Source organism: Helianthus annuus, chromosome 6, assembly GCF_002127325.2.
Source record: "Helianthus annuus cultivar XRQ/B chromosome 6, HanXRQr2.0-SUNRISE, whole genome shotgun sequence".
In the NCBI taxonomy this organism is placed as follows: Eukaryota; Viridiplantae; Streptophyta; class Magnoliopsida; order Asterales; family Asteraceae; genus Helianthus; species Helianthus annuus.
This window is the reverse complement of record NC_035438.2, coordinates 23,094,960-23,116,074: the sequence shown is the minus strand read 5'-3', so window position 1 is coordinate 23,116,074 and position 21,115 is coordinate 23,094,960. Positions and strand designations below refer to the sequence as shown.

The following is a 21,115-nucleotide window of genomic DNA, read 5'->3' as shown; positions in this document are numbered from 1 at the left end:
GCACGCTAGTAGCTTAAACACCTGTCACATACGTTAAAATAAAAGTCAATACATATAATGTAAAGGTGAGTACACAAGTTTGATATAGCATATAAAGTTCGAAAGTTTACGCATAACCAAGCACGTACACAAGGGCAAACGATGCATGTAAATTATCAACATGGGACCATCGATACCAATGACTTCGGGTTGACTGTCCGAGACAGTTCGCGATACATGATTACCACCGTAATCCATGCAAGTAATTGTCCTTAGCAACCCCCGTGTGAACGGGTGCTGAGTCCAAACTATAGTACTACGTTGCTAAAGCAGGCAGATAGCACTCCACGTGTAAACATAATAAACAGCAATCATTTAGACAAGTAATACATGCAAGTAGGTTAGCGTTCAAATAGTTTGTGTTGTTTGTGATTTTGATAGATTACGTATGTAACACCCAAAAGTGCTGAAAGCAAAAAGGGATCGAGTATACTCACAGTGGTTGATTGTGGATTGAAGGGAGCACTGAGAATAGGTTAGCCTGAATAGTTTGATAACACAACGATGAGTAACGCGGAAAGGTAAACAACGTACTTGGATCGAGTAGGTCATTCGATCGGACAGCAGTTCGATCGAGTGGGCTGTTCGATTGGTTTGAAAGTCCGTTCGAACATCCATTCGATCGGCCGGCTGGCTCGATCGGCTGGTTTCTTCAAGTGGATTGTTTCTTCCTTTGATGAGAAGGATGTGTTTGTGTATGATGGTTTGTACTACCTTTCAAGTTGGCCGATCGAACAGCTGTTCGATCGGTTAGCCCAACCGATCGGCTAGCACTTCATTGTTTTCAAATATGTCACTCGATCGGTTGGCATGTTCGATCGGGTGACATTCCAATGTTTCGAAAAGTCTAAGTGTTGAAGTGTAGTATCTCATGATTCGAGTAGTAATGATTACAATCGAGTAGCGTAGTCGATCGAACAGTACCTCGTCAATATTACACCTCATGAGTTTGTGGGACTAAGTGCTAGTCGATCGGTTAGCCTAGTCGATCGGCTGGCATAGTCGTTCGGTTGGGCTGTTCGATCGAACAGCCTAGCCGTTCGGCCAGCTTCTCGATTCGGTTAACCTTTCACTTAACACTTGGTTATTCCCGTTAATTGTTGATGTTTTAGAGATATTTTGACTACGAGTTGAACCACAAAACTGAAGTCCCCATTTAGCCTACTGACTCGAGCAGGAATCACCCAAACTCGGTCAGAGACGGTTTGGAACCCAAGTTTAACGTTTAACCCGAAATCGGTATATCTCTCGGTAGAACCCGAATCTTGAACCATGTGTTTGTTTAGATTGATTTGTAAATCGGTTCAAGCTTCGTTTTCACCGGTTTGAGTGTAAAAGAGTTGAAAGATAGATGAAAACCCATCTTCCAATCCTTTTCCACCGTGAAATGTTAAGATCTTTGGTAGATTTTAGGTTATTCATGTGGAAATCGGTTAGATCTAAGCTATTCATGGTGGAATGATGTCAAAACTTAGTGTTCTTGAAGAACACATGATGACATCACCCAAGAACACCTAGATCTTGGTGATTTCATGGATGAAATCCAAGTTTTGAAAGATAGAAAGATGGAGAATCGATTAATGAACAAAAACGTACAAAGATTAGAGCGAAATACTTACCGGTTTGAGAGAAATCTGGGATTTAGTGAGAAGAAGAGGCTGGTCGGTCAGAGCTTTTCCAAAAGTGGAAAGTTTGACAAGGACAGCCCTATTTATAGGCTTCCAAAAGAGGAAAGGGCCAGCTGATCGAACAGCATCCCTGATCGAGCAGCTGTCCGATCGAACAGCCTGTTCGATCGGCTAGCCTGTTCGATCAGGTTGCCCTGTTCGATCGGCTTGCCTGGTTTTGAGTGTTTCGCGACGATTTTTGATATTTCGACTTAGAACGATGATTTGAGAATGATAGAATTCCTAATCAAATTACTTTTAGTCTCAACTACTATATCTAACATACGAGCATCCTTACAACCATTTCGGGTTCGATTTCCATTGAGTTTGATTCACCTTTGAGTCTTGATTGATTTTGATTGATTCACCACACACTTTAACATAACATAAAAGTAAACATGCACAAGTAACACATAAGGCACACACACACGTATAAAAAGTACTAAAATCCCCACACTTGAGTTTGATGATGGATTTGACTAGCTTGATTATTGATTGACTAGCTTTATTGCATTGTTACTTCCTATCATTCACAGTCGGTCGTTGATTCACAGTTCGATTATCGGCCGATTAGTTTGATTGTACAACACTTACTCCAAATAATATGAAAATCAAAATGAAACTAAAATGAAATTAATCTTTATTAATCTTTAATTCCAATAACAGTCAACTCTTGACTTTGACTTTTGGAAAACACGGGGTGTTACATTAGTATAGCCCTTTCAGCAAAATAATTTTTATCTTTATATAGTTAAAGAAGTGAAAGGTATACAAAGTCGATCAAATCTAACATAGGATCCACAGAGCACTTAATCAAAAGATCTTCGGGAATATCTATAACCACCTCACAATCATCACTGTCACCAATCTTTCCCTCGCCCAACTAAAGTAGCCAGTTTGCAAAAGCTTTAGTCTGTTCGGTTTCAGATGTGTTGTTTCTTACAGTTAACCTCATGTTTTTCGTTAACGTAAGCACCTTGCATGTACTCCAAATATAGGACGAAGTGATTGAAGCATTAACAATTTCTCGTCTACTGTCACATCCTGACTTTTGTTGAAGCGTGTACGTGTGACTTGATCAATATCATTGCATTCAATTATAATAAACAGCTATATGACTAAAATATGATGTTCATTCATTCGTAAGTTTTGAAAATATTACAAACACAAGTTGCTAAGTTTCGACCAACAAACTTCATGTTAAGCTTACAAACCATTCAAAAAGGATTAAGTTCCACACATGGACTTTTTAACAAAAGACTAATAACCCAAGGTTTTGCTTCATATATCTTATCTAGGATAAGATATACAAATCAAACCCTTCCAAAATAGGATGACATCAAATCTTGAATTTTACAACTTGAAAACAACATCAGCGCCAAAGATCCATCTTGTTTCCTGAAATACATCTTGTGACTTCCCCCGGATGATCGATTGCTACATTTTGCACAATTACTTTGTTTCTGATTCTTATGAACTACTAGCTTTAACCACTTATGTTGATCTTTGTGAAACGTTTATTATATTTGAATTGTTTGTCATTTATCAAGCGTATTGGTGATTTTCTTGCATCATTAGCGGGTTGGTAAATTGGTGGGTAATTAGTATAATCAAACGGATTGTTAGGATGTTATAGTTTATTTAACAACTGTCTCTAATAATTAATCAAAGTCAATAATTCCAAGGCCATGTCTATGTGGTGTTTTGAATCACTAAACGGGGTTACATGGGTTACATTATGTTTCCTGTTTACAACAAATTTTGGGAGTCTTGTTACAAATTTGTTATAGTGGTTAACAGGAGATAAGTTACGTGTGATGTAAACAGAAATCTTCTTACTTTCCAATAGATAAACGATAAAGACGAACTGATGAAATTATCTACATGTAATGGATTGCATCAAACAGCTGACATATTCAAAGGGTCAAAGTCAACATAACTCACATATGTTATTTCTCTTCAAAAAGACAAGATGCATGTCTAAAATTACTTATACGCATGGAACAATTGTATATCAAGTGTTTCTAGTATCTGAAGAAAGAAGCCCCATTTGTTTAGTGAGCTGCTGCATTTGAGACCTCGAACACTCGGTTTCTGACGACTTCATTTCACTTCCCATTATGACGTCATCATCCACCGGCCCAGAGTCCATTTCATCGTTTGTGTTAGCCTCCGGACTCTGCTCAAGAAACTGCTCCCACGACGGGTCGTATGCGGTCAGATACTTCTCCATTTCCGTCAGCAAATTACTATCCCATTCTACATCCGCATCAGGAGAAAAACTCCCGATTTCCAACGCTAGCTTTTCATCAACCATATTCGGGTCAAGGGGGGGCGGATTCTGTACTTCGGGGTGTATGTAACTGTCAACGCTAGCATCCGACACCAATTCTTGCAACTGTGAGAGCTCAGGCACATCGGGAAAATCCTGACCGTCAACTATATCTGTTACTGCTGATGCAGTCACTTCAGAATTTGCTTCTAGAGGTGCAGAAAGTACACCTGTCACTGCCGGTAAATAAGATTGACCAGAAGCTGGTGGTGCGACCTCTTGAAGAGTAACTCCCGAGCTAAAACTATTCAAACGGGATGAAGAATTATCTAATTTCATGAGTTGTTTAAGCATTGCTTGAGCCGCATCATTCATCGCGGGTTGGTACCTAACAATCCGCCCATTAGACGAATGTTCGTTTGAATTTGAAACGACTCCGTCTTCTTTATACCTTCGTTTTTTATTCCCTTCGGTTATTAAACGGGTGCTCTCGTTTTGCTGTTGTACAAACTGAGCCAAAAACCCGGGGCTGTTGACCGCTTTTGCTAAAAACGACATCATTTGTTGTTGTCGTTGTTCCATCCCCTGAAGACGTTGCACCATAGACTGCATTTGATTATCGGTGCTTTGTTGTTGCTGTCGTAGCCTGACGAGCTCTTGCATTAGAATGTTTTTGTCTCTTTTTAGTCTCTCTACTTCTTCCTCTAGACCGAATTTTCCGACTTCGACACATGCACCCACTGAGGACGTCTGTTGATGAGGTTGTTGAGCTGGTTGGGTGTGTCCCGAAGTTGATTTTCGGCGAACGATATTTTTAAGCAAGTGTTTTTGACCTCTTAAAAATCCCTCGTTTGCGAATTCCCAACGATCTGGGTCAACTTTTCTAAATCCCTGTTTATCAACAACTCAACAAAAAAAAATGGAGGACCAAATTAGCACCTGTATTTATCCTGACGTCAGAAATAAAAGGGAAAAAAGTTATATAATATCATAGCTACTCAGAAAGACAAAAAAAAACAGAAGCGTGATCTGAACTCAATGCAACTAAGCCTAAGGCTATACTCTCAATCAGATTGCTTCCTTAACATGTCCAAAAAATATATTATGAAAAGGAATTAACTTATATGCTAATGATACGAGTATACTTAGGTCAGGTCGCCTCGTTTAAGTACCCCCTTTTCATAGTTGTCACCTGTGTTGCAAACAAAAAATATATTATGAAAAGGAATTAACTTATATTTCATACCAGCCTACGCAATGACTCAAATAATCACCATAAGTTGTCACTATATCCACCTCGTGTTTGAAATCAGGGTCTGCTGATTTTTTCCCAAATATGATTAACTACTACTTATCTCATAATCTTCTCTGCCAAACTTGTTCACGTTCTCCTGTTACAAACACAGGTCTGCAGCAAGTGACTGGTGTACTTCTTCTATACATAAAAATCCCATTTAAGGAAGAGTGTGAGAGCCTAACAAAATTATCTGTAAGATCTGGTTGTAGTGTTATAGAGGATCATCATCTCCTCCATCCCAAGAGCAATAAATGAAAAAAAGAGATAAAATCACATCTCGACATCTGTAGTGCTACAGAGCTGCTAAATGAATTACTCGATTGCTTCTTAACGATGTGATTCCAACTATAGATAAGGTTATGTAAAAGGATGGAATATAATGCAGAAATTGCAAACTATGGTGTGACGAGAAAAGACAGGGAAAGCCCTGTTCTACCGCAGATTAACAATCTCGGTTATTTTGCAATCCACATGTAAAGCAGCCGATAAGATCTACCAAAAAGCCACCATGGATACCAGATAAGCAGCAGTAAGACTCAAAAACATAATCTGCCAACAAGAAACACCAATTTGAATAAAGAACTGCGCTATCTTTCCTAGAACCTCATCGTTAAGAAGAGACAGTTCTCAGGCCATTCGCCAGGGGGATTCTGAAATTGCGGAGGCTTGGTTCGACCAAGCCGCTGAGTATTGGAAACAGGCTATAGCACTTACTCCTGGTTAGACTAAGTGTAATGGGCGTGAGCCCCTTGGCGCCCCACTCCACCTCATCGATTAACGCCCGTGAAACCATTTCCCATTTACACGTGAAGGGCGCGCGCCCCCTAACGCCTAAAGCCACTTTCTCATTTCCCATTTAACTGTCTTATCCAATCAAAAAATTACACCTCACTGCCAAAATGGGCAACTTTTTCACTTTTTATTTAAACCGCTACACGACGTCATAGTATAACATGTGTTTGCCTAACTATAGTGAAAATAAACTCCTTGACCTAAAACTCAAACTCTAAACTTAGTGATCATCAAAATACTTAACATATCACAAACTAAAAAACATTAGAAACACATAAAATCAATCACATACAAAACAATCAATCAACACAAGCTAAACATTCAAACAGGAAAGAGCAACATACATAGGTGTTGAGCTGGCGAACAAAGCTGGAGAAATTATTATGCTTAAAGTATTTCGGCAACAGATCTCTAGCAAACTCCGGTGGATCCCAAACAACGAAGCTGTTATTGGAAGAGGTCCAGGAAACAACTTTATCGGTAGCAGGATCATCCACCATATCGTAAGTTTTCACCAAGAACGGTGGCGGAGCATTGACGGTTGAAATCGGAAGCGGCGCAGGCGGTGGAACGGCGGCACCACCGCCACCGTCTGCGGTGGCATTAGTTTGACTGCGAGCTTCCATGGCGATGGCGATGGCGATGGAGGTTGTGGTGGATTTAGGGTGTCATGAATGGAGTTTATAAACCCTAGAAATGGAATGATGAAATGAAAGTTAAGTGGAAGTATGGAGAAAACTTTGGAAGAAGAAAATGGTGAATAGATGATGAAAGAGGGAGGCAGAGAGTTGGATTTTTTATTAATATCTTTTTGGTATAAATAGTAAATAAATGATGTTCATGCTTGAAATTGTGGCACCTAAGGAAATTAGCTGAATTTCATGAATGATAACATGTAAATAAATATAGAATAAACTGTCATTTTGGTCACTGTGGTTTGGTCAATTTTGGCATTTTAGTCCAAAACTCAAACTTTTTGCATCCGGGTCTTTGTGGTTTCAGTTTTATTGCCATTTTGGTCCAAAAATGAAATCAGGTCATATTTGTCTTATAAAATCTTGTTATTTTGTCATTTTCCGCAGGGGCAAAATGATCATTTCTTTTTTATAAATAAATACCATATTTTATAAGGCAAATATGACCTGATTTGCCTCTGAGAAAAATGACAAAATTGCAGGATTTTATAAGACAAGTATGACCTGATTTCATTTTTTGACCAAAATGGCAATAAAACTAAAACCACAGGGACCCAGATGCAAAAGGTTTGAGTTTTGAACTAAATTGGCAAAAGTAACCAAACTTCAGGGACCAAAATGACGGTTTACTCATAAATATATTAAAATCTTTCATCAATAAATGTGTGTAAGTTGTTGGTAAATGGTAAATCATATAACAATAAATTTGATTTTTCAAGCAAATTTAATGATAAGTAAAGCAAAGTAGATAAGTTGCAATATATCAAGACTTTCTATTTGGGCCGGACCTATAGCACAAGTAACCTAAGCTTCGGGTTAAGGCCTTCACTTAAAAGAAAATTAATATGCTAACTATAAAAATAGTGCAAACTTATGGTTTCAACTTATACAAGCAAACCACTTTATGTTATAGACTTATAGTTATGTTAGATTTTTACTTAGTTCCAAACACAGATGAGAGAGTATCATTTATAATAATCAAAGAAGGAAAAAAAAAGCTTTAAAATTTCATTTCGCCTTGGGCCTACAAAAAGATTGGAACGGCCTAGATGTCTATCATGTTAGAGACGTCTTAAGACGCCTTTAGCTGCCATGTTATCTACCACATTATATTCTTACAAATCCTTAGAAACTCTTTAGTTCATCGTCAACCTTACAATTATCTTTAGCATGCTTAATTTTCATCTCCTCACCTATTCACTACACACAAAATTTAAATAAAACTTTTCTTTTACTTTGAGTCCACCCCATCTAGAAAAACAACGCCCTTGTGATTGCTAGATGCATCTAACGACAAAATTTCACAATAGTAAGGACTAGCAAGGGGCTCCAAAGACATACCTCAAGAGACACATTGGAGGTGAGTGGTTGAGATAATAAAAACCTACTTCTCATATAACTATTGAAATGAAACATATGTATTTTATATAAAATTGGAAATTGAAAGAAAATGAAGTTAATTTTTTTAAAAATTTATATGATGTTTGGTTTGTAAATTTATTAGTGGTGTTTGGCTAGATGAATATATGAATATCCACTTACTAAATGGTCATAAAAAAATAAAACTAAACAAAAATAAATGATATAACTCTGTCGCGTTATGATACAACTTACAACTACTGGTGGCAGATCTAGAAGACAAATTGAGAGGTATCCTAAAAAGTTTTTATGGACCTAGAGGTATCTTAGTGTAACACCCGTAAATTTCCGTCCAATTGTGAGGCAACACGTGTCCCGAATTTCCAACTAAGGGAAAGGGAATTTATCGTTCCACTATGTGACGATACATATTTAATCCTTCGATTATTCCCAACTATGTGGAAGGAGGAAGAATTTATATATACGTTCATTGAAACGTGTTTTATATATCCCGACTGATCCCGATTCTAGGAAGAAGAGAAACTTTTATTGTGCGTTAACTAAAATGCGTCCCGGATCTCCGACTAATGTCAACTACGAGAAAGGAGGGGGACTAAAAGTGCAAAAGGGCCAAAGATGTAAAGTCCAAGGGCTTAAAGTGTAAAAATCTCAAAATTTGTTTTTGGAGGTCCCTTATGGACCATAAGGCTTAGCCCTTACGATCCACAAGGGGTTTAAGTCAAATTTGTGCGTTGAAGGTCCTTACGGATCGTAAGCGGTCAACCCTTACAGTCCGTAAGGGGTGGCTCTGGAAGCCCCCCAACTGAGTTCATACTCGTCTTGGATCACTAGTAATTGTTCCATTTCAGTCAATTTTATTTTATAGGCTAGTTATTATCCGAAAGTCAAACAATTTGACTTTCGGTTATGGCCATTATGGTCAAGCCAAAGTTCGATCCGAACGTGGCTACGTGATCATAATAATGAAGGTTATAATCCCATGGGATCATACCTTCTAAAGATCACGTTAAGTAGGCGAAATGGCGAGTCAATTTTTTATTAAATAAACGGTCAAAAACGTAAACTTTGCAAATTACGCTAATCAAGTTTTTACTATTAAAACTTGAAGTTTTGGCATTATATCAGTTTATAAAACATGTTAGGACATGTCTATGCATGTCCAACTCGTCATTTCTTGTTTAGAGCTTAATTCTATATCGAAAGTCAAGTAGTTTGACTTTTGCTTTGACTTTCGATTCTGACCCGTTTGGTCAATGTTTAGGCCTGTTTTAAATTAGTTATAGGACCATAATATTATTGAGTATAACTCAATGAAGTTATACTACATGGTCAGTCCGTTTGATGAGTTTTATGACAATTCGCAAATATATTATTAAATGACCACAATGCCCCTATGTGGTCACTAAATGAATGATTATAAATTAAAACGGGCTTATGATCTGACTTTAAGTCAGTAGATATTTCATCTAAAAATGTGTTTTGATACTAAGACTTGTCATAAGCCCATCCGACCTTAAAAACTCGTCTTTATGCGCATAACTAGTTATGCGAACCTAGTTTGCATAAACTAGGCGTAACGGGTCTAGGTATTTCAAAACCTCTCCAAATCAGAATGTTTGGTTAAATAACCTTTATCCAATGAGTCATTGCACTCGGATAGGTATGAACCACATTCTATTCGATATACACTTAATCTAGCGAACCTATTCTTAAGTAACGGGTCATATCCAAAGGGACTAACCTTTGACCCGTATACACTCTAACAGATAATAAATTTGTCCATTCCAGACTATAGTACCTCCCAGATAATCGGACTTGGGTCATTAATACTTAGATTTGCGGCTTTTTGCTAAATTATAATCATATTGATTGGAAGCTAGCAAAAGGTAAATACTCTTAACTTATTTTAGTTTTTAAACTTGGGATGTCGATTACGCCACTTGGAGCGGGTATTACATAAAGGGGTCGTCTATGTTGCGCATAAATGTAAGAATCCGGTTTATTCCGTTTTACTTGATAACTGAAACGATTGGGGGTTAATGGTATCGTGTCCGGACGTCCCAACTCATATACTGATATGTCCATACGGAATAACGTGCAAGGGTAGGTATACCGACTATAAGACACGTTTTATTCAACTTTTGTGAGTACCTTAATCATATTAAATAACTGCCTCTGATCTCTGGTTCCTGATTGTAAGGTAAGTATGTAAATCTGGTAACAAGAATAAATCTCAGTAAATATTTAAAATATCACCTACGGGTTTTCTCTATGTATAAAACTCTTTTTGGAAAACTGTTTTCAAAACGAGTCGGTTAATTGTATTTACCAGCTTAAGCTGACGTATTTTCAAAAGATTGAACCGCAGGCACCGAACCTTATTATAGGCTGGGAATCCGGGTCGACTAGAATGAAGTCTAAGGAATTTGCAACTCCTGAAGCTTAAGGCCTATGATGTCTAAAGCTCTGTTTATTAGATCCCGCCTGTGGGCTTGTACTGAACGCTTGTAATACGTTTGTATATATTCAAGCTTTATTGAATTTAATAATTTTACTCCAATACTTCTGTTGCATATTATTATATTGTGATAACTGTTATCCTACCGTCACGATTATACCCATCCAGGCCCACCGGGAATCGGGGTGTGACAGGTTGGTATCAGAGCTACAATTTGAGTGAGTTAGACACTAGCTTTTTGTGTCTAATCCCAAATATCACAAATGCAGATTCCTTAAGAAACTCCGAGTCTAGGCCCGAACATAAGACTACTCTTAATTATATATAGTAGTTATTGATTTTATGCTGCCAAGATGTCGCGGACAAGATGAAGAATCTATGATGGGTCACGGACTCGATAACCTCTACCACTGAGTAGCTTGAAGTTCCATATGGCAAACTACACTGTTTTGGAGATGATAACTCCATTATGAGGATGCTAAACCTCGTCACCAGATGTTATATCTTCTGATATTCCTGTGATAACCTAATATCATTTATCTGAAGTCTATCATATTCGATAGACGTTCCGGTGATATCTCACCCGCTGATTAAAGCGGGAACAACTATGGAAAGTTGCATCATGGCGAGGATATTTGTGCACTTTTGCACAAAATTCTATTCTTTAATTCAATATTCTCTCATTCTGGAGAATAAGCAAAAAAAGAAATCACTTTTTCTGGTTCTTGCTTAAAAGCATATAATCTCGAGTCTTGGAACTTGATTATTCAAACCCATCTTGGTATATTATATTATATAAATCCGGCAAATCTTGCCAGTAAGTTCTCCATCTGGAGTACGACACTGATTTTATTTCATTGATCTTTAACAACTATGAATGCTAAAATTAGTATAATAGAGGGGCCATATGATGATTGGCAGTATCTTAGTGTGTCCCATAGATTGCTTTCATGCCTGACCAGTATGAAGGTTTAATGCATGGAACCACTAAGATCTCCCAATGGTCATATTGTACTGATATCAGCTAATAGTAAGCATCTAATATATTTTGGCGATATTACTGCCATAAGAAAAATCATTGATTTTATGGAGCCCATTTTATTATTTTCCTTCAAATGATATGAAGGTCACATTTATTGCTCCTACCTTATCAAACAGATCTTTTAATTGCTCAATAGACGAAGGCTAAAAGCACATATTCGCACCAATGAGTGGTTGAGAAAGTGTAAACTTTCGTCCAACTATGAGACGTCATGTCCCAAATATCCAACTGAGGAGACGGACCTATATTTAAACGTCAACCGAGACATATCCCAAATCTCCAATTAAGGAGAGGGGCCTATATTTAAACGTCGACTGAGACGTATCCCAAATTTCCAACTGAGGAGAGGGATCTATATTTAAACGTCGAATGAGACGTATCCCAAATCTCCAACTGAGGTGAGGGACCTATATTTAAACGTCGACTGAGACGTATCCAAATCTCCAACTGAGGAGAGTGACTATTATTTAAACGTCGACTGAGACGTATCCCAAATCTCCAACTAAGAAGAGGGACTATTATTTAAACGTCGACTGAGACGTATCCCAAATCTCCAACTGAGGAGAGGGACTTATATTTAAACGTCGACTGAGACGTGTCCTGAAATCTCCAACTAATCCCAACTGTGTGGAAGGAGAAGGATTAAAAATGCCAAGTCTATAGGGTAAGACAAATTGGTCAGAAGCCCGTGATCAATCAAGCAAATATTTTCCTTTTAAATTTATTCGGTCTACTAGTTCTTACGTAATTAAGACTAGTAAATAGACCATGATAAAGGACTCTGTCCTAAGCGTATATTCCCACCAATGTTAGTGGTTGAAAAGGTGATAGTAGTGGAAAACTAATTTCCTCCCACCAACGTAATCTTAATAATCTATAAGTGATTCTCGTCCAACTATGTGATGGAACTTATATCAAATTTCCAACTAATTCCCGACTATGAGGAAATGAGATAAAATTTTCATTCAACTATGTGATGTTAATTATCCCAAATCTCCGACTGAAGAGAGTGATCAATATTTAAACGTCAACTAAGACGTATCCCAAATCTCCAACCGAGGAGAGGGAACTATATTTAAACGTCAACGGCGACGTATCCCAAATCTCCAACTGAGGAGAGGGATCTATATTTAAATGTCAACTGAGACGTGTCCCAAATCTCCAACTGAAGAGAGGGACTTATATTTAAACGTCAACTGAGATGTATCCCAAATCTCCAACTGAGGAGAGGGATCTATATTTAAACGCCAACTGAGACGTATCCCAAATCTTCAACTGAGGAGAGGGATCTGTATTTAAACGTCAACTGAGACGTATCCCAAATCTCCAACTGAGGAGAAGGATCTTGAAGAAACACGGAACTAATTATGGGACTAATCAGTTGGGTTTATGTCTCTGCCATAGAGGTTAATCTTCTAATGACTTTCTGAGCTTCGTCCTGATCGTCTAATCCTGTAAAACAGAACACCGTTACTCGTTAAGAGGGGAATATGGGGGTTTCCCTCTTAACCGGGCTCCGGCGTGAGAATAAGCGACTGCTTTGGGGAAGATAATTAAGTATTAAGAGTGAGAGTAGAGGGAGTGGAATCCTTTTACCTATGAAGGAAGTGCTCTATTTATAGCCGGAGTGGTGTAGAGGATGTGGGCTGATTGCCCTTGGGCCGTAAGACGACAACAGGGTGGATATGCCTTTTGTCTCACTGGTGTCGACCGTTAGTGTCTTCTAGACGTTTCTCGGTGTTGGTGCACCATGAGTGGAGCCATGTGTCGCTGTTGTCGGTCTCTGTCATCAGCCAGTTAGTGGAGATCGTGGGGCAGGTGTCTCTGCCCCATGATTGGTGCCATGTAGGCGTCCTTGAGTACTTTGTGTCTCCTGCATCTCAGGTGATCGTGGAGCACGATTGAGCAGAGCCCAGAGGATATGGATTGGCTCTTTTCATCTGGCACTTGTACCCTTTGTACTCTAAGATGTCTTTGCGCCGCATCTCTGCGCGACCCTTGTTGCACATGGGGTTAGCCTGCGCGAGGTATAGGTGATTGTAGGCTTGACTTCAAGATGCTAAGTGTTGAAGTCGGTTTCTTTCCCTTGCTTGGATCTCACGAGAAGTAATTGATTAAGGAGTATGGCCCTGCGCGCAACCCGGAGGGAGATTTGCGCAGCTTTTTGGGACCATACCCCTTCAAGTCCCCCCAGTCCAGTGCTGCACCATGCGCAAAGTAAATGGTTGGAGCTCTGGACTTAGGAAAAAGAAGTGCTCTGATGTCGCTTGCTTGATCTTGGTTAATGGCGCGACAACCGGGTTTGTTCCTTTGATGCACTGCCCTTGGTTTTTGAAGCGCGCAAGGTGTTTGACAAATTGTTGATGATGCGCGGCCTCGGTATCTTCTGCATGAAGTTTGTAATAATTGTAGGCGGGAAAATCCTCGAAATTTGAATTCTGACGAGTTGGTGCAAATGTCGTTGATGGTGACGTTTGAGTTGATCGCTGACACGGTTGTCATCAAGTTGTCTCTGACGGTTCGGCTTTCCGTCAGGCGAGTGAGGACGACGCGCGCGTGGTAACCGTCACTCCGATGATCCCGCCTTACGTGGCGTTTTGTGATTGGTCACGCGCGCAGCGATCTCGGCACGTTTACCTATCGCATTAAATGCGATTGGTATATATAGTTGAAGAGATTCAAGAGGGGAGCACTCTTTCCTTCAACTGCTTCCCTTTTTCTCTCATTTTTCTTTTTGGATCTTCAAATCTTCAAGTTACCATCAGCAGATCCTTGAAGAACTCTTCATCTCTTCAAAACTTTCTGAAGTTCCAAAGTTTGAAATCGTTATCCATGGCTGAAGAACATCATGAAGACCATCCTGGTGAAAAAGGCCCTGTTCCCGTTCTCCGGTGGGACCTAGGGTTGTTTGAGCAGATCGTACGGAGTTTCCGGTTTCCACCGGAATGGGATGCTAGATACCCTAGTTAGAACCAGACGGCTGCCGATGCGCCGCCGGGTTACATTACTTTGTTTGAAGATTTCTTCCACCAGGGCAATTTCCGGTTGCCGGCGACAAACTTTATGGCTCATATTTTGCAGTTTTATGGATTTCACATTTCCCGGATGAGCCCTCCTGGGATGGTTAGGGTTCGACACTTCGAGTTCCTGTGTCGAGCCCATGGTGTTGAACCTACTGTGGAGAGGTTCCGTGCTTTTTATCAGCTCATCAGGAATATGGGCTTCTTCTCCTTTGCTAGTCGGGGAGCTGCGAAGAAGATACTGCTGAATCATCCTAAGAGTTTCCATGATTGGAAACCAAAATTTTTCTATATTCGCGAGGAGGTGATCCCGATCGCCATGACCTTCTGCGCCTGGTCTGAGCCGATACTGAAAGAAGATCTGCCGATTTCGAAGCATGAGAATCGGTATCAACAGCTTACTCCCACTCCAAACCGAGTGTTTGGGGAAAATGTTCTGGTAGCGGCGGGCATGAGTGATCAATGGGCGCCGGATAGCAAGGATGTTCCGATTTTGAAGCTTGATGACCAAGGTTAGTCACTTTATCCCTTTGATTTTAGCTTCTTCGTGGCCTGTTTTTAATCCTGTACCTGCGCGTGCAGAAGTGCAATTGTACCAGGCTGCCTTCGCAACTTTTGGAGGTGTTATAGGCTTGCGCCCACTTAGAGCGGGGGAGCAATATTGGTACGACCAGATCAAGGGTTACTTCATGTACCCAGTTGCTGACACTTTCGCTGATCCACCCACCTCTACTGAAGGTGCGCATATTCCTAGACCTCGTCCTCTGCGCGCTTTGACTTTTGCTGGGAAAGAGATTGTTTATCTCTCCAGCGAGGAGTCTGTCGGATCCTCCAACGGTGAGTTAAGTCCTTGGTCTACCATCTTTGCAGGTGTGCTACGGGACTTGGGTATTGACCGGAGGAGAAGAAAAAGAAACCGAAGAAGAAGAAGGTTATCAACTTGGATGCTGATGTTACCAGCAAGAAGGGCGGTAGTAGCCGCACAACCTCTGGAGTTGCTGATAAAGGTACCTTCCGCCTTCGACAAAGTAGCTTAGAGGGTTATGTTATTATAAGTGACTCACTTGAGGGTTTGTCGCGCATAGGCGAGTAGAAAGCTGGAGCTGCAGGTTCGAAGAGCTCTGGGAGCGCGGGTTCTCGCAACCCGGATGCTGGGGCCACCCCGTCTTCTGCTGCGCATGAAGAAGGGGATGAAGAAGAAGAGGTGGAGGAAGAGCCTGTGGTGAAGCTGATAAGGAAGAGGAGCAGGGAGGCTGCGCTTGGGGCCTCCGTGTTGTCGAAGCCTGGTGGTGCTCCTTTGATTGGAAAGAGGAGCAACTTGCGCTCTCTTTACAAATTCTCTCCTGGTTAGTATTTTGCTTTCTTGCACTCTTTTTGTTCTCCTTTCTAACATTCTACCTCTGTAGAGGCTGAAAAGAAGACCCCTGAGAAGAAGGGTGTCACTATCACAGAGCCCTCAGAGCCGACGCTGAAAAGGCCCAGGGTTACCAAGGTTACCATCAAACCTTTCACGGCTCCTCAATCTGAGAAGGAGAAACAGAAGGCTGCTGAGAAGCCTGTTAAGGAAAAAGAGGTTGAGAGAAAGAAGGCTGCTGAGAAGCCTCCTACTGGGCCCAAGGAGCCTGAGATTGCCGCCACCATCCCTGTTGAGAAGGCGCAGGGTACGGGGCCAACTCGTATTACTGGGCTTGACCAGCCCATCCTTGAGAAGGGGAAAGGCCTGGAGGTGGAAAAACCTGTTGAGCCCTCGCCGACCGACGCCCCCGTTCAAACTGCGTAGGTAACTTCTGCTGGGGAAACTGGTCCAGCGACTAAGGAACAGACTGCTGCTGCTGGTGGTGCAAGCGCTGGTTTTGCTGCTGGCCAAGTTGGCGCGGGAAAGCAAGGTGCAATGCCTCACTCTCCTATAGGTCCTATGGATACTTTAGGAGATGTTTATTACAAGTCTTATACTGAGGAGAGTCGGGGAGACGCGCTGCACCAACCGCCATGGGGTTTGAAACAGAAGGATACTTTCCTGGAGTTCGCGCCCTGCCGTGATTGGCTTCTTAATTCCATTCCTCCTGGTGAGGTTAACCGTCAAAGGGAGCGAACCCACAGCGCGCTCTATCATGCTTATGTTGTTGGTGAAGCCAACACTCGGGCTGTTAACCATCAGATCGTCCACGAGTGGCGGACCATGGTTAGGGAAAGGGAAGAGTGGGAGAAATATCGTGAGCGGTTGCTGAGGCATGTGAAGAATTTCGAGAAATCGAAGGCCGCCTTTGACGAGGAGAAGGCGAAGTTTGAAACAGACAACAAGGCTGAGGAGTGGGGCCGTGAAGGCCTTAAAGGCAAACTCCGCGCCGCTGAAGAACTCCTTTCAAAGGAGCGTGCCGACTGGAAGGCCATTTGCGCGAAGGATAACGAGCGCATGTATGCGGCTTGCGCTAAGATCACCGAACTTGAGGGTCAAGTTACAAATTTGAAGAAGAAGGTGGGAGATGCGCAAGCTGCGAAGGAGCAGGCTGAGGTATGTTACTGTCCCTTCTTGCTCATGTTTTAGTTTGTAAAAAATTTTCTAACTCTTTTGCCTTTTATAGGCTGAGCTTAAAGCGCAAATTTTTGGCAAGGATAGAGATCTAGCTGCCAAGGACGTTGAAATCGTTGAATTGAAGCGTCGCCTGCAAGAGCAGGTTGAGAAAAGTGAGTCCTTGGAGATTGATCTTGAAGCTGAGAAGTCCAAAGCCGCTACTGCCGAGGAAGCCAAGCGGAAGGCCGAGGAGGCCCGCTCCATTAGCTCTTCCGCCCTTAACGTGGCTCAAAACAATTATGCTGAGGTCTAGGGCATCGTTGATACCCTGGCTTTAGAGGCGGAATGGCTGCGTGCCAGGGGATTAGTGTTGGTACTTTTCTCATTGACTTGTGTTTTATTTACTAGAAAACAGTTTCTGATTCTCTTCCCCCTTTCTTGTTGTAGGTGGCCAACTCCATCTTGAATGCAGGGGAGCTAGATGGAACAGTTGCTGCTCTCATAGATGCCTCGCGCGCGGTTGTCACTGTGGAGGTTATCTTGAGTGTGCGCAGCATGCTGAAGAGATTTTTGGTCAAGAGTTTGACACGAGTCATTGCTCGGTGGCTGATGAGGCGAATGCGGCGTTGACTCGTGCTGAACATGCATATGATCATCTAGCTTTGCCTGTGATGGATTTGATCACGAAGGCTCTGGAGCATGCTGACTGGTGTGCTCGCCTTAAGGCTATCCTGGACCCACCAGAGATGGTTGAGGTATCTGATGAGGAGGAGCCGACGGGCGATGATGGTGAAGGTGGTGATGACGGCGGAGATGGTGATCAACCCGAATAGATGGTGCTGAAGGCTTTGTGCCTTGTAATTTTGTTTAGTTTTTGAATATGTCATGTCGCGCGGTCGCGCTTCACTTAGATCAAATGAATGAAAGGCTTTATGTAACCGTTGCGCGTTTGCGCTTATTTGAATATGATTTTTATGTTTATTCTGTCTTGTTACAATTATTGCACTGTTGTTAGAAACTTTGGTTAAGTTAGCGCGAATAAATGTAAGTGTAGCTCTTGTGTGAGTGTAACTGCTCGGTCTCGCGCTATGTTCGCGGAGGACCTTGTATGCATAAACTCAAGAGCTTGTAATTCACTGAAGTGTTTTCGTGCTAATCAAAAGTTTAACATGCATTTGTAACTCAAGAAGCAATATGATAGAAAACATGTCGTATGTTTTCATTAATTGGGAAACAGGCGCTTAGGCCAATCATATATTGCGGATAAATAACATAAAGGGCGTTTAGTCAACATAGGAAATTAAGTAGGCGCGGGGCCAACATGAGAGAAATGGCGCATGGCCTAGAGTAGTTACATATAGCACTTACGCAATTGTTGCGCATTCCATGTGCGCGTGATGATGTGTCCATCCAATGTTCGCAATTTGTATGCCCCCTTTCCTAGCACTTCGTGAACCAAGTATGGGCCTTCCCATTTGGGTGCTAGTTTTCCTGGGCGTTCGGCGTTCGAAGCTTCGTTGTCTCGGAAAATGTATTCTCCTGGAGTGAAGGTACAAATGCGGACTCTCGCATTGTAGTACCTTTCCAGTTGTGTTTTGTATTTCGCTTCTTTAATACGCGCAATCTCGCGTCTTTCTTCCAGGAGATCCAAATCGAGACGGCGCTCTGCTTCATTATCAACCGTGTTGACTGCTGTCAAGCGCGGTGAGGGGAGTCCAACTTCCGCCGGGATAACTGCCTCCGAGCCGTGTACTAGGCTGAAAGGAGTTTCGCCGGTGCTTGTCTTCGGCATGGTTCGATGAGCCCACAGGATGCTTGGGAGCTCATCTACCCAGCCTCTTCTCTTTGTGCCCAGTCGGGCTTTTATCCCCTCGACGATACTTTTGTTGACGCTTTCCACTTGACCGTTGCCTTGAGGATGCGCAATGGACGAGAAGGTATGCTCGATCTTCATTTCCTTCATCCAATTTTGAAGATCCTCAGAAGCAAAATTGGTACCGTTGTCTGTGACGATTTTGAGTAGAAGACCAAATCTGCAGATGATGTGCTCCCAGATAAACTTGCGCACCATCATTGCAGTGGTTGAAGCGAGAGCCTTGGCCTCCACCCACTTGGTGAAATAGTCAACGGCCACGATTATAAACTTTACGGCTCCCGGAGCGTCTGGGAAAGGTCCCACCATATCAATCCCTCACTGTTGAAAAGGCGAAGCAGTGGACACTGGGATGAGATCATTTTTTGTGCGCAGGGTCTTTGGAGAATGCCGCTGACAAGAGTCGCATTTGCGCAGCTCCTTCAGGGCATCGACATGCATCCCTGGCCAATAATATCCAGCGTTCATAATCTTCGCGACAACCATGCGCGGTCCTGCATGGATGCCACAGATCCCTTCATGGATCTCTCTGATCAAGTAGTTCGCGTCTTGGGGGTCCACGCAGCGCAATAAGGGCCCCAAGAAGGACTTTCGGTATAGAATACCACCATTCATCTCATAATGCAGGGCCTTGTTTTGAATCTTTCTTGCCTCTGCTTTGTTCTCCGGGAGTATCCCTTCCTGCAGATACTGGATTATAGGGGTCATCCAGGATGGCTGCCCTATTTCGATCACATTTACCTGGCGCAGCAGGACTGATGGGTTTTTGAGTACTTCAATCCTTACCTCTTTTGCGAGATATTGAAAGGAAGTTGAAGCAAGCTTGCTTAAGGCGTCTGCTGGTTTGTTTTCGGACCGATTGATGTGTACTACCTTGTATGACTTGAATTTCTGAAGCAGTTCTTTTGCCTGATCCAAATATAAGGCCATAACGTCGCCTCTTGCATCATAGATTCCGTTGACTTGACTGGCGATCAAAAGTGAATCAACGTGCGCTTGCAGATTTTTAGCTCCCATTTTTATGGCGAGGCGTAAGCCTGCCAGAAATGCCTCGTACTCTGCTTCGTTGTTGGTATTCTTAAAATCCAACCTGATGGCGTACGTAAATTCATGTTTTTCAGGGCTCACAAGGCGCAATCCGGCTCCTGCGCCGTCCTCGTTTGAGGCCCCATCTGTGTATAGCAACCATAACTCATCAGATGTATCTTTCATGGGAATTTCGACAATATCGCAATCTTTGATTTTTTCCGCTGGGACTTCTGTGATAAAGTCTGCAAGGACTTGACCCTTAATGGCTGGGCGCGGCCTATACAAATTGTTGTGGCCCCCCAGCTCGATCGCCCACTTTGCTAATCGCCAAGATGTCTCCGGTTTCTGCAATATCGTCCCAATGTGGAAATTGGTGAGTACGGTGATGACGTGGCTTGTGAAGTATCGGCGCAGCCTTCTGGAGGCATGTAGCAGTGCCAGTACCAGCTTCTCCATCGTTGAATATCTCGTTTCTGGATCTGTGAGCATTCTACTGACATAATAGATTGGAGTCTGAACTCCATTTCTTTCTACAAGCAATACCGAACCCACTGCCTTGTCTGATGATGACAAGTACAAGATGAGCGGCTCCTTTTCGAACGATGCAGTCAGGGTTGGGAGTTCGATCAAACACTCCTTCATTTGCTGAAAAGCACTCTTTGCTTCAGGCGTCCACCTGAACTCTTGTTTTTTCACACAGTTGCGCAGAGTGCTGATGAAAGGGTATGACTTCGCGGCGTGATTTGACATGAAGCAGTTAAGCGCGGCTAAGCGGTCGGCCAACCTTTGCATCTCTTTGATTGTTCTTGGTGATGGCATTCATTCTATTGCTTGGACCTTTTCTGGATTCACCTTAAATCCGCCATTTGTGACTATGAAGCCCAGGAATTTTCCTTCCACCATACCAAAAGAACATTTGGTCGGATTCAATTTCATATTCACGCTTCTCAATGAGTTGAACATTTTCTCGATGTCCTTCAACATTTGGTCCTCTTCAGGACTTTTTACCATAAGATCGTCGATGTAAATTTCGATGTGC

The 21,115-nt window shown here is 42.0% G+C and overlaps 2 protein-coding genes across 2 annotated transcripts; both read right to left on the bottom strand.

Annotated features, from left to right (window-relative positions):
* Positions 1-3,574: 3,574 nt before the first annotated feature.
* Positions 3,575-6,880, bottom strand: LOC110864970 (heat shock factor protein HSF8). Its single transcript, XM_022114142.2, has 2 exons — positions 6,412-6,880; positions 3,575-4,869 (listed from the first exon to the last, which is right to left on the bottom strand). Exons 1-2 carry the CDS (start codon positions 6,691-6,693, stop codon positions 3,721-3,723), a joined length of 1,431 nt encoding a protein of 476 aa, XP_021969834.1. The 5' UTR covers positions 6,694-6,880; the 3' UTR covers positions 3,575-3,720.
* Positions 6,881-19,365: 12,485 nt separating this feature from the next.
* Positions 19,366-20,895, bottom strand: LOC110944520. Its single transcript, XM_022186180.1, has one exon. The coding sequence runs from the start codon at positions 20,893-20,895 to the stop codon at positions 19,366-19,368; it is 1,530 nt and encodes a 509-aa protein (XP_022041872.1).
* Positions 20,896-21,115: the final 220 nt, after the last annotated feature.

Bases quoted from the DNA above. Each gene is read 5' to 3' on its own strand.
- LOC110944520 (XM_022186180.1), bottom strand. From the start codon at position 20,895: ATGCCATCACCAAGAACAATCAAAGAGATGCAAAGGTTGGCCGACCGC.
- LOC110864970 (XM_022114142.2), bottom strand. From the start codon at position 6,693: ATGGAAGCTCGCAGTCAAACTAATGCCACCGCAGACGGTGGCGGTGGT. The intron at 4,870-6,411 runs GTATGTTGCTCT...GTTGATAAACAG, and splicing joins TTCGCCAGCTCAACACCTAT to GGATTTAGAAAAGTTGACCC.